We start from the raw sequence: 12,887 nt of genomic DNA, 5'->3' as shown, positions 1-12,887 counted from the left end.
ACTAGGCTGGTTATTTCTGAAACCTTGGTTTATAGTAGTAGAAGTAGTAGTATTCTTTATTTATAAAAAAACATTGAACAAACGGCGTTTCAAGTGTGCAATTAAATGGATTCATAATTTTGTATATAAACAAGAATGGATTTAAAATAGAACTAAATTTTTCGACTTGGTTATTTTAACCGTGTGTCGATCTCCGCTTTCCCAGTGTCAAAACTGCACAGTCAGTATATCAGATCGTTCTACCAAATAGTTTAACAACTAGGTGTTGGATTTAGAATATTAAGTATTTAAAAGCTTTCCGTTAAAATGTTGTTTCGGTACTTTAGAGCCTGGTTGATAAAGTTGTAGAGAGTTGACCAGCATTGCCCATGCAGTGAATTGAATACATCACGCGGTTGCAGCTGTGCCTTACCAAAATGCAGCAGGCGGATCTCCCGTAGAATGGGGCAGCGTCCTATAAAGTGCAAGATGTTTTCCTGCTCCCTCATATTGCAGACCGGGCACACAGTGTCGCTGGCGATCACGTTTGGGTTATAGCTTAGTGGGAGGATTTCTCCCCTGCCCATGTAAATGCTATGAATCTTCTCCACAGTGAAAGCGTCAGTAATATAGTTATTGGTTAGAAATATAAACGACTTGGATGTGTTTTTATTTGATACTGATATGAATTTCACAAAAAAGACGCCGTCGTACCAGCGTTGCCAGAAGCGAAAAAATGTATATACGAGTATATATTTGTATGTTGGTTTTCTGTTACATAAGATAGAGAGGGCATTATGCGCCTAATGATGGGAGGTTATTAAAGACTGCAACCGTTCATGAACATCCCGGCCCGCCCTGAAACACAGTTTCTGAACTGGGCAATACGGCAATCTTCGTGATTGGCCTGGTCATCTCTCCTGTTGGGGTCTTCAATTTGACTGCTCGAACGAGGTTGTCCTTCCCTGGATAGGTTTTCATAACCCGTGCGATGTGCCAAGATGATGGTGGTGTATTGGACTCCTTAACGAGAACTACATCATCGATTGAGGGGTTGGGTGTTGAAGTGGTCCATTTTGGACGTTGTTGCAGAGTAGTCAGATACTCCTGATGCCATTTCTTCCAGAATCCTTGAAGCATAGCCTGGATGCTTTGCCAATATCCTAATCGGCCCACAGGGATGTGGCTTAAGTCAGGATCTGGCACGGTTGTTAACGGTCGCCCAATTAAGAAGTGGGCGGGTGATAGGTAGTTGTTTTCCGTATCCGATGTGTAGCATAAGGGGCGTGAATTTATCACTGCGCTGATTTGAGCAAGCAAGGTGCGCATCTGTTCGAAGGTGAGCGTTGAATTGCCGGTGACTCGGGGCAGATGCAGTTTGACACAGCGAACTGCCGACTCCCATTTCCCTCCCCAATGAGGTGCTCTAGGGGGAATGAGTACCCACTGAATTCCGTCAGCCGCCAAAGTGGATGTGACGATGTCCTTGTGTCGTTGTGATGAAAGCAACTCTTGCATTTCGTTAAGGGATCGCTTAGCTCCAATAAAGTTTGTTCCGTTGTCGCTGTGGATCTTGTTACACTTGCCACGTAGGGATATGAAGCGCCGCAAGGCAGCCAAGAAGGTTTCTGTTGTCAGGTCTGTGACAAGTTCCAGGTGTATGGCCGTGGTGACCATGCAGACGGACAGGCAAATCAGCCCTTGCTGATACGTGGCTTCCGAACTTTGGCAACCTTCAGAAAGATTGGACCTGCATAGTCGCAACCAGTATTGACAAATGGAAGGGCTAGAGTGACACGCACGCTGGGTAAATCAGCCATTTGTTGTTGGGGAGTGTGATAGCGTTGACGAAAGCAGGATAAACAGTCGTGTGTTATTCTGCGAATGAGATTACGTGCTCCAATTATCCAGAATCTCTGCCGAACGATTACAAACAAGGAAGAAACGCCAGGATGAAGATTTACTCAGGGCTCGTGCTCCAGGATCAGCTTCGAGATTCCGTGCGTTTTTGGTAGCAAAACTGGGTGTTTTGCTTCTCGTGACAACTGCGATTGGTGCAGTCGTCCGCCTACCCTCAGCAAATCGTTTTCGTCTATCATTGGAGCAAATTTGGCCAGCTGCGATCGGTTCCTTAGGGGTTTCTTGGCAAGGAGCAATTGGTAGTCCTCCTGGAAACAGTGCTGCGCGTGTTTTATACATGTGATCCTTGCTGCCTTAATTTCTCCAAACGTAAGAGCTCTTGATGCCCTATCGCAGGACGGGTTTTGTGTGCGTTGAATGAATCGCTTCACATAGGCGACAATGTGAACGAGCTTGAGCCAAGAAGAAACTCGTGCGATCAGCTCATCGAGTGGATGAACCTGAGTTGCAACAGCCACTGTAGCCAAATAGTTGGACTTGACTTCTCCTTGAATGCGTTTGTCTGAAAGAGATAAACCAAAACGTGTATCGTTCAACTTTACCAGGTATTGATCCTTGTCCCGGAGCCACAAAGGTCCATTCCACCACAAATGGAAGTCGATGAGGTCAGCAGCCATCAGACCTCTGGATGCGCGGTCAGCTGGGTTTGATTTGGAGTCTACGTGCCGCCAGGCCTTCCTAGGAATGGTGTCAAGGATTTCCGAGGTTCTGTTTCCAACAAAAGTCTTTAGTTGGGCTGGTTCATTAGATAACCAGGAGAGCACTATTGAGGAGTCGGACCAGGCAAAAACAGTTATGTTCTTGTGGCTTAATCCAGAAGGTATCGAACGAATAAGTTGGCTTAGAAGAAGTGCTGCGCAAAGCTCCACGCGTGACAAAGATTGTTGTTTCAGTGGCGCCACCCTTGTCTTCGCAGACACAAGGGACATACGCCTTGGTTGAAGTATCCGAAAATCCGTGAAGCTCGATATTGTCTGCGTCGTTGGGAACGAAGCGTGGTAATTGGAATTTTTGAAGAGTGTCTAGATCTGCTCTCCACTTCAGCCAGTTGTCCGCTAGTTTGGTTGGGAGCGGGTCATCCCGATCCAAGTTTAAGAGCCAGAGTTTTTTGGATAATAGTCTTAAACTGTATTATAATTGGTGCTAAGAGTCCGAGAGGATCAAATATCCTGGAGACGTCGGAAAAGACTTGTCTCTTTGTGCAGTCAGGATTTGCCGCTAGACCTATGTTGTACGTAAGAATGTCTTTTCCAGGATGCCAGTATAGTCCGAGAACCTTAACTGGCGACGTTTGTGCTGCGGTATCATCCGTTTGTATGAATGAGGTATTGGATACCCATTTCCCGAGTTCCAGATTTGCGCACGACATCAGCTGAATCAACTCGTCTCGGTTTCGACGCAGTTCATCCTCATTGTTTGACCCAGTAAGAACATCATCGACAAAAAAATCCTCCAGTAGGATTTTTGAAGCATTCGGGTATTCCTCTTGATGATCCACAGCGAGTTGTTCTAGGACTCGTACCGCCAGGAAGGGTGCACATGACGTTCCGTAGGTTACAGTGCACAACTGGAAATGCTTGATCGGATCGGATGGATCCTCTCTCCAAACGATCTTCTGATAGTTTCTGTGCTTTTCGTTTACCCATATTTGGCGGAACATTTTAACGATGTCCGCTGAGAATGCGAACTTGTACATTCGAAAGCGTAGGCACACAGCAAATAGATCGCCTTGGATACTGGGCCCTGTGAAAAGAGTGTCATTTAAGGCCTTACCATAAGCGTCCCGAAAGGATTTATCAAAGACCACTCGCAGTTTTCGGCCTATCACTGGGTGGTGGGGAAGAAAGAACTGATTCCCAGTATCGATTTCCTATGGCGGCACCTCACGCATGTGTCCCAGATTGATATACTCTCGCATAAAGTATACGTACTGTGTCCGCAGCTGCTCGTTTTGTTGTAGTCGTCGCTCCACCGATTTGAAACGTTTAAGAGCTCCTTGTAGAGTTTCTCCGAATTCAGGACTTTCCGTGTTGAATGGAAGTTCAACGATATACTTCCCGTTTTCATCGCGGCTGTGGGTGGCGAGAAAGTGCTTCTCGACCTGGTCGTCTTCCAGTTCCAATTTTGTGTTGCTTTGAACGTTTTCCAGTTCCCAAAACTTCTGAAGCGTGTTGTCGATATCCATTGCTGTGGTTAGTGCAATAGCGTTGCTTGCGTTCGATGTGATGAGTGAAGTGATTATCCATCCGAATACCGTCCGTGACCATACGTGTTCGCTTCCCAATAGTATATCTACTGGTGTGTTTGCGTTGAAATGTGTATCCGCCAGCTGCAGATCCTTAAATACCTCGAGTGTCGATGCGTCGATATTTTGGCGTTCCAGAGATGAGGTGATTCTGCCTAGCACGTGGGCATAGACAACGAAACGATCATCGGATATGCGAGACTTGATTTGCAGGGTGCTGCATCCCCTTGTAGTGTCTGCTTTTACGGAAGAGATTCCCTGTAACCAAAATGCGTGATGCCGACCGTGTCAGTCCGAGAGCTTGGATGCAACGCTCAGATACATACGACAGCTCTGGTCCTGTGTCCAATAGAAGACGGCATGTTACATGGTCACCTTTTGCGTTTTTAACATACACCATAGCAGTTGGTAATATGCTTCGTTTAAATTCCGTTAGATGAGTAGTTTTTTCAGTGCCTTGTCCACATACAACCTTTTGGGTGCCCGCTCCTTGGGCCAAATGACTGAGTGTCACTGAGTTTGTGTTAGACGCGCTTAAGTTTTGCTCGTCCCCCTCCGCTATCTGGGCAAGATTCCCACTAGCCTGTGGATTCGGTTGGAGATGAAGAAGGGAGTGATGATTTCCTTTGCATTGCCTGCACTTGTATGTTGACTTGCACCTGTTGACCCCATAACCAGGTCGCAAGCAGTTGTAGCATAGTGATTTCTCCTTCACAAATGATCGCCTCTGCAGTCCAGACATATCCAGAAACTGCTGACAGCCATATAGAGTGTGTTCCGTAGAACTACATTTGGTGCAGCCACTACTTTCAACCGCAACCATCGATTGTGTGATCCGTTTTGGCTTTTCAGGATGTGTTGTTGTCTTGCTTCCAGTCGCAAGCTCCCTTTTGCTCAGCTCCAGTTCCTCGCAGCGAGAATCGAGAAACTTGAAGAATTCCTCTAGAGTAGGTGAATCTGTCTCCATGCTGCGCTCAATCCAACTGCGCCGTGTGTCAGCGTCAAGTTTCTCTAGGGGATATATGATCCAACAATCGCGTCCCGTCTGATTCACCGCATTCAATCCACGAACAATTTCGTTTGCTCCGTCCGAAACCTTCCGTAGAACTGTTGCATTGATCTTTGTAGTTGTTGGCAGGCTCATAAACTGTTCCAAAAACGAGTTTACAATGTGCCGTGGACGATTGTATCTTTCCTTAAGACGTTCCCATGCAGTGTTGTAAGCCGTGTCCGCAATTGCCAAGTGTCGAACCAAGTTGGCAGCCTCATCAACGAGTAGTGTTTTTAAGTGATGGAACTTCTGGGTGTTGGACAAATGCTGTTTGTTATGAATTGTGCTTTTATATATGTCTTGAAAGGATGGCCACTCTGTGTAGTTGCCCGAGAACCGTTTGATTTGAATTTTAGGCAATTCGCTCAGATTTGAATTCGCCGTGAGTACCGAGTTCCGAGAATTCGCTAATGTGACGTCATTACCAACATGATCAGGCGTGTTTGGTGTGCTCTGACTTACAGCAATTCGCTCAAATAGTTGTTGGTTTTGTTGCAGCAAGTTCAAGATTGCATCGTTGTTTGAGTGTAGCCCTTTGCTGCCAGGTGCCCCGAAAACGGCTAACACGTAGGATAACGTGACAAAAATCCACAATCTCGTATTGGCAGACCGCCGATTGAAGATACGCGAGATAGCTGAGACAGTAGGCATGTCAAAAGACCGCGTGGGTCATATGCTGCATGAAATTTTGGGCATGAGAAAGATGTCGGCGCGATGGGTTCCGCGTTTGCTCACTCCGGACAACAAACGCAACCGTGAGACCACTTCAGAGCAGTGTTTGACGCTGTTTAAGCGCAATCCGAAGGAGTTTCTGCGCCGTTTCGTGACCGTCGACGAAGCATGGATCCACCCGGCGAACCTGCTCCGAAGAAGGCGAGGACTGTCCCATTGCCCGGAAAGCTGATGACCACCGTTTTTTGAACCCATTTGGCGAAGAAAAAAGTGGTCTTCCATCATGATAACGCACCGGCTCACACTTCCGCCCTCGCCAAGGCCAAATTGGTGGAATTGGGCTACGAACTGCTACCCCATCCACCATATTCACCAGATTTGGCCCCGTGTGACTTCTTTTTGATTCCAAACTTGAAAAAGTCACTCGTTGGACAGAAATTTGCGTCGAATGAGGAGGTCGTCGCCGTCACAGAGGCCTTTTTTGCAGACCTCGAGAAAACGTATTTTTCAGACGGGTTAAAGAAGTTGGAGAATCGAGCTGGAAGGAGATTAGCTGAAAAAAAAATTGCCACTTTTCAAAATTTTTCTTTTTTCTTTTGGAGGCTAAGTACTTATCGGACCACCCTCGTATGTACCAAAATACTTTTCGCCCATTGCGACTATTGTGATGGCTCGCCTAACTAAAACCTTTCTCCGTAGGTCTTGGCAAGCGTCTCCCATTCTATGACCCATTGCTTACGTTCCTGCACCAAATAGTTCGCTAGAATTCGTGGCAGCCTATGTTCGGGCAAACGCATTTCAGCTTTAAAGATATGCAGCGGCGACAGTCCTGTTTCAAGATATAGCATCCTGTTCGTAGTAAATCTGGGTAGACAAAACATTTTCTCTAAGAAAAATATTGGTTTCTATGTTGAGTTTATTTTGAGTCTCCTTTACAAATAAATATTTTGAATATGAATCAATACAAGTAATGAACATTAAGTTCTGAGCGTAAAAAATGTCGATATACAGATTTTCTTCCTCTTTGTTTGGGATGGGTGCTTGACCAATAGGAATTAGTAATACAAATTGTACATTTCTTTATGCACTCCTGGAGATTTTTGTTCAAATTTGGCCAATAGTATAGTCTGTTAATTTGCTTGTAATTTTCGTCCAGTCTCCTGTGTGCTCTACAATGAGTTTCTTCGATTATTAATGCTCTGTCTTCATGGTTTTCTACATCTTTAACGAATATTTTTGTATATTGGAATTTATTCGTGAAATTTTCTTTAAGTGGATTATGAATTTTGTAAAAGTCTTCTAAAGTACAGTGAACACCTATTGCTATGTTAGGAGGAATATATTCTCTTAAGATTGATAACAAATTTTCCGGAGTATCAAATTCTATTATATGTCTGGTATTTCCGAATATATTGGCCGTCTCATGTATTGTATACTTCCCCGTTGCTATTAGCAATTGTTGCTTACACTGGTTTAAGGGTTTGCGGGTTTCTCGTATAACATTATCAAAACTACTCTCTGCTGAATGCTGAGTGTTTTGATCTGAGACCGACTCGTTATTGTCAGTTAAATTGTTAATTTGAATTCTTGAGAAGACATCAGCGACTACATTGGTAGACCCTGGTTTAAAAATTATTTTGGGAGAGTAACCATCATAAAATAACATCTTTTCATTACGATGTTTGGATTTTTTTGAGAGATTGAGAAAGACAGAATTTGATGATCTGTATAGATTTCTGTGTTGCTAACGCCGTATAAATAATTTCGCAAAAAATTTTTAAATTCCCAAACTGTTGCTAAAAGTTATTTCTTATTAATTGCATATATTTGCTCGACTTTAGTTCGAGTTTTTGAAATAAAGGCTATTGGTTTTCCTTCCTGAGAAAGAACAGCACCAATAGCTAAATCGGACGCATCGGTCGTTAGAGTTTTTTTTTATAATAATCTGGTTGTTCCAATTCGATTTGTGCAATTAAATTATCTTTGAGCTCGTTAAAAGTGTTGAAGTTATACGGGACATTTTTTTAGATACTTTACCATTTTGACCTTCTAAATACTTTGTTAGAGGTTTTGCAATTTTTGAGTAGTTTTGTACAAATTTTCTGTAATAGCCGGTAAGGCCTAGCCGGCTTCTAAGCTCTCGAAAGTTTTTGCGAATTGGATATTTTAAAATAATACATATTTTTCGGGGTCGGTTTTCATTAGATTGTATTAAACAACGTATCCAAGTAATGTGATATCTAATTTGAAGAACTGATTTTTAAATTGAAATTTTCATGTGTTTTCTCATAGAAAATGAGGTTTTTTCAATGTCTGTTTCTTTCATGAGAATCTGGTTTGTTATAAATAGCTCTTTCCTTCTCTGTGTTTATTTCACCGCGAATATCAGTCCTGAAAGGGACTTGCATGCTTATCTTCGAGTGCTCTTTATTGATAATATTTACTATCTCATTTTCCAAATCCCTTCTTTGATTGACTCATATTGTTTACTTCATTGTTGTCGGATATTTCAACGACGGCTTGTTCCGAATCCCAAACTTGTTATTTTTTTTGGATACTTCAACGGCGGCGTGTTCAGGATTTTTGAATCCAAACTTGTTTTGCTTTGATTTGCCTCTTCAGACTCATTTCTGATTTGGGCCTTTTCATTTCAAAGTATTTTCGTACAATAGATTCCTTTAATTGAAGAATGTTTTTTACTTCGGATAATGAAAGTTGGTGAAAAAAGCTGTCATTATAATAAATCAATTTTTCTTCTTTGCCACCATATCTCATTACTCCTTTTTCTTTGTCAATTACAGCTCCTATTTTTTTCAATAGGTTGTAGCCTATTAAAAAGTCTGATTTTAAACCATCTATTTCATAAAATGTGTAACGCGTATCAAAGATCGTTAGCATGTGATAATATTTAATTATAGAATATCCATTAAGCGTAGATACTTTTTTATATATAGGAAACTTATTTTTGTTTTTTAAGTCCCTGTTCGGTTCGGCCAAAGAGCTAGTGGGATGGCTCTGAGGGCGCCAAGCTGAAGGCTACCGAACGGGTCGCAGGTTGCGGATAGCGAGCGCCCTGGTTCTCCAGGGTAGCTACGAATAAGCGTGGAAGTTGGACACGGCCCGGCTACCGCCAAGCCCCCAACACGAAGCGCAAATAAGTAGCCCCGGACAGTCAGCGGGTATCTGCGCCGTAGCAGTACCGACGTCGCGCTTGTGCTGCCGCCTCCGACAAATAGCTCACACATACCCCTTCCCACACTCTTGAACCTACCTCTTCCCTACCCACACAACTCATCTCACCCCGGGCTGGACTAAGGTGTCATTCGTACCGTGCCGACAGTCAATCTGGCTGGGAGCCCGAGTCATAAAATAACTTAGTCTCAAACGGTGAGCTCAGGCAAGTGGCGACCGCCTGTTCTAAGTCAGCCTTACCCGGGTACGGTGGATCTCTGCCCGGGTGGACCTGTCCTTTCTCCGCAGCTCGTGGGGTTTAACATGGAGAACTCAACAAATACAAAAACAAAAGACTGCACCAGACAAGAGCCCGACACTCTTAAAACGTCGGAAGTCGTAACCACCGACGATAGAAAGAGCAAGATCACGGCTCCGACCACCTCAGTCCATGTGACGTCTACCCCTGCCAAGGCCAGCGAACAACGCAGCCGGCTAAGCCCAACTCGCCATAGCGACAAGCCCAAGCCTCCCACCAGCGTAGGTGTGGCTAACCAGCCACTCCAACCTGAGGGGAGCGCTAAAGCCGGTCTCGTGGTGAGTACCAGGGCAAAGGAGTTTAAGAGGATACCACCTAACCAGGCAGGACCTCTTGAACGAAAGAAGGCTTTTAGGATCCTCAAACGGCTGGCCACCAATCCGATACGTGAGGATCAGACGTCAAAATTGGATTACCAGAAAATCCAAGAGGACATAGCCTGGGCAAAGGCAGTTATCCCAGACTTCGACATCGCTATGACTACCAGCAACAGCAACAAGCGAGAGAGGTCGATGGAGTCAGCTCAACCAGCGAGCAAGAAGGCTAAGGTAACCAACCGCGGCACATGGTCGAGATCCTTTGCGGAAGTGGTAAAGGATCGGAAGATTATTGGTGTCATCGACCAGAGCGATGAAGGCGGTAGGATCCCAAAAAACCAATGGGGTCTGGTTAGACGGGCCCTTGCGTCAGTGGCCTTGAAAGTGCTGGACGAAAACCCAGCCCCGCCACCCGATTGTACAGATGCAGGGTGGTACCAGGGCAATGTAAAGTTGATCGCCTGCGAAGACGAGAGATCGGCTGCACTCTACAAGGCTGCAATCAACAAGGTCGGCGAGGTCTACCCCGGGGCCAAGCTGGCACTTTGTGAGACTGCAGACATCCCGTCTCGACCGAGAGCGAGGGTGTGGCTGCCGTCAGAACCATCGGAACCAGAGGCTATACTCAGCCTGCTGACCAGGTTCAACCCAAAACTTCCAACAGACGGTTTGAAGGTGGTCAAGGTGGAGAAAACCGAGCGAGTCACCATGAACGTGGTTATCCTCCTGAACCAGGCCTGCTTGGCACCCCTCGCAGCCCAACAACACCGGGTGAACTACGGGTTCGATAAGGTGCAGCTACGTATATACGACACCGATAAGTCAGCGGCAGACAACCTGGCTGCCTGTGCGTCGTACGAACCCCCGAGCGACGACGAACTAGATCATGAAGAGGCCACCCTCACCGGCTACGTGTCAACCGACTCGGTGCTGACTGAGAGCCTGAAGCAGCTCTGCACCCAGGACACAACCCGACCAGGGCGCTCTGTTCTCCAAGACATAGCGGAGGAAGCGGAGGGTACCCAGCCCGACCCCAGACCCAAAGATGGTGCAGTTTCTGCAAATTAACTTGCACCACAGCAAGGCAGCATCCGCTGCCCTCCTCACCCGCCTGGCAACAGGAACCTGAAGAGCAGGAAGGCACCCGGGCCGGATTTTGTCCCGAACAGGGCAGTGAAGACCCTGCTATCCCTCCATCCGGGCGCGGTAGCATCGCTCTACAACACGTGCCTGCTGGAAGGGACCTTCCCCGACAGGTGGAAGCGCCAAAAACTTCTGCTCCTGCCGAAGCCAGGGAAACCAGCGGGCGAAGCTTCTTCCTATAGACCCATCTGCCTGCTGGACACTATAGGCAAGGTCTTCGAAAGGGTCATTGCAACAAGGCTTAACGCTGCTATGGAGGATGCCGGTGGACTGTCTTTCAACCAGTACGGTTTCCGGAAAGGGAAAAAAAAACTGGACGCGATAGAGAGGGTCACCAACATTGCTGCTAAAGCCATCGCGGGTACCAGATGGAAAGGTGGGACGAAAAAGTATTGTCTAGTGGTCACGCTGGGCATACGGAACGCGTTCAACTCAGCCGATTGGGGGAGGACACTGGAGGCACTACGGTCCTTCAACATCCCGGATTACCTGCTGAATGTAGTGCACAGCTACCTGAGCAAAAGGGAGTTGGTCCTAGATACCTCTGTGGGCCCCAGGACTTACGAGGTGACAGCCGGTGTTCCTCAGGGCTCGGTACTGGGCCCTCTGCTTTGGAACACGATGTATGACGGTGTTCTGCAGCTCCCACTGCCGAGCAGCACCGACATTGTGGGCTTTGCGGATGATGTGGCGCTGGTTGTGGTGGCCAAGGAAGTTGCGGCCGTGGAGGCAGCTGCAAACTGCGCAATTCGAGCAGTGGAGGTGTGGCTCGCAGTGGCGGGCCTAGAGCTGGCCTCACACAAAACTGAAGTGCTGATTTTAAGCAGGAAAGCAGTGGAGTCGGTGCATATTCAGATCGGAGGGTCAACGATAACTGCTCAGCGTGGAGTTCGTAAACAAGAAGGCAAGCGAAACCACAGGATCGCTCTGCAGGATCCTGCTGAATACCAGGGGACCGAAGCAGGACAGACGCAGGCTCCTCGCGACTGTTGTCAAGTCGCAGTTGCTGTACGCTGCTCCAGTGTGGGCTGAGGCCACTGGTGTTAACTCGACGTACCGCCTGTGCGCCGTTAGAATTTCGAGTGCCTTCAGGACGATCTCGGACGACGCAGCCCTTGTCATCGCAGGCCAATTTCCCCTAAGTGAACTGGTGCGGGAGGCCAAGGAGATTCGCGCGGCTTTAGCAGGCGAACAGGCGGACCGCAGTACCAAGACCGAGGTGAAGAGAAGGGACAGGATGCAGAGCGTCGTCAACTGGCAGGCAGCCTGGGACATCTCCAGCAAGGGTCGCTGGACGCACCAGCTCATCCCCAGCATAGAGCCATGGCTAAGTAGGAAGCACGGCCAGGGGGGATTTTTACCTCACGCAGGCGCTGAGTGGACACGGCTGCTTCCTAAGCTTCCTTAAGCGCTTCGGACACGACACGGAGGACGGTTGCCCAGAGTGCGGCAGTGGCATTGTCGAGGACGCTCAGCATGTCCTTTTTGAATGTCGCCGCTTTGGCTATGACCGCCAGATACTAATGGAGACCACCGGGGCATGATCCTTCATGCTGCTGAAGGAAGCGAATTGGGAAGCGACGGCAGCCTACGCAGCGAGCGTACTGCGAACGCACCGACAACGAGAGGAGAGAAGCTACAGCATAGGTGGCTACCATTGCGCGAAGCAATACCTGGCGGTGATACCGCGCAACCACGGCCCCCTATTCCTGTCCTTGAACTCACTTTTACTTGTATATAATTGTAGGGAATAAATGAATATAAAAAAAAAATAGCATCATTCTATCTGGCTCACGACTACGTAGGGCCACTACCAAACACCACTACACAACAACTCATACGCACTCACTCATCTAAGGAACTCATTCTGGGTGGGGACGCTAACTCACACCACACACAATAAGGAAGTACAAACACCAACGAAAGGGGTGAGTTACTCTACGACTATCTCCTTCAATCAAATCTGTTCATCTGCAACTGAGGTAATGACCCAACTTTCATTACTAGAACTAGGAGGGAAGTACTAGACATTACTCTAATATCTGATCCCCTACTTAACCAGCTAGTAGC

At 46.8% G+C, this 12,887-nt stretch overlaps 3 protein-coding genes across 3 annotated transcripts; all 3 read right to left on the bottom strand.

The window, feature by feature from the left end:
- Positions 1 to 816: 816 nt before the first annotated feature.
- Positions 817 to 1,656, bottom strand: LOC139352820 (uncharacterized). The gene has a single exon (XM_070995455.1). It carries the CDS (start codon positions 1,654 to 1,656, stop codon positions 817 to 819), a length of 840 nt encoding a protein of 279 aa, XP_070851556.1.
- A 287-nt stretch (positions 1,657 to 1,943) lies between these two features.
- Positions 1,944 to 2,828, bottom strand: LOC139352819 (uncharacterized). The gene has a single exon (XM_070995454.1). It carries the CDS (start codon positions 2,826 to 2,828, stop codon positions 1,944 to 1,946), a length of 885 nt encoding a protein of 294 aa, XP_070851555.1.
- Positions 2,829 to 2,974: 146 nt separating this feature from the next.
- On the bottom strand, positions 2,975 to 6,084 carry LOC139352818 (uncharacterized). Its single transcript, XM_070995453.1, has 4 exons — positions 6,055 to 6,084; positions 4,614 to 5,462; positions 3,787 to 4,402; positions 2,975 to 3,642 (listed from the first exon to the last, which is right to left on the bottom strand). The coding sequence occupies exons 1-4, from the start codon at positions 6,082 to 6,084 to the stop codon at positions 2,975 to 2,977; spliced, it is 2,163 nt and encodes a 720-aa protein (XP_070851554.1).
- Between the last annotated feature and the right edge of the window lie 6,803 nt (positions 6,085 to 12,887).

Source organism: Drosophila suzukii, chromosome 3, assembly GCF_043229965.1.
Source record: "Drosophila suzukii chromosome 3, CBGP_Dsuzu_IsoJpt1.0, whole genome shotgun sequence".
NCBI lineage: Eukaryota > Metazoa > Arthropoda > Insecta > Diptera > Drosophilidae > Drosophila > Drosophila suzukii.
Note: the sequence above shows the minus strand (reverse complement) of the source record. Positions and strands in the feature narration are given on the sequence as shown.

What these genes read in the sequence shown, in the direction of transcription:
- LOC139352820 (XM_070995455.1), bottom strand. Translation starts at nt 1,656, where the DNA reads ATGGTCACCACGGCCATACACCTGGAACTTGTCACAGACCTGACAACA.
- LOC139352819 (XM_070995454.1), bottom strand. Translation starts at nt 2,828, where the DNA reads ATGTCCCTTGTGTCTGCGAAGACAAGGGTGGCGCCACTGAAACAACAA.
- LOC139352818 (XM_070995453.1), bottom strand. Translation starts at nt 6,084, where the DNA reads ATGGGACAGTCCTCGCCTTCTTCGGAGCAG. An exon ending in CCTCGCCTTCTTCGGAGCAG is followed by an intron (nt 5,463 to 6,054) that starts GTTCGCCGGGTG and finishes CATAACAAACAG; the next exon opens with CATTTGTCCAACACCCAGAA. An exon ending in TATCAATCTGGGACACATGC is followed by an intron (nt 3,643 to 3,786) that starts GTGAGGTGCCGC and finishes CTCTTTTCACAG; the next exon opens with GGCCCAGTATCCAAGGCGAT.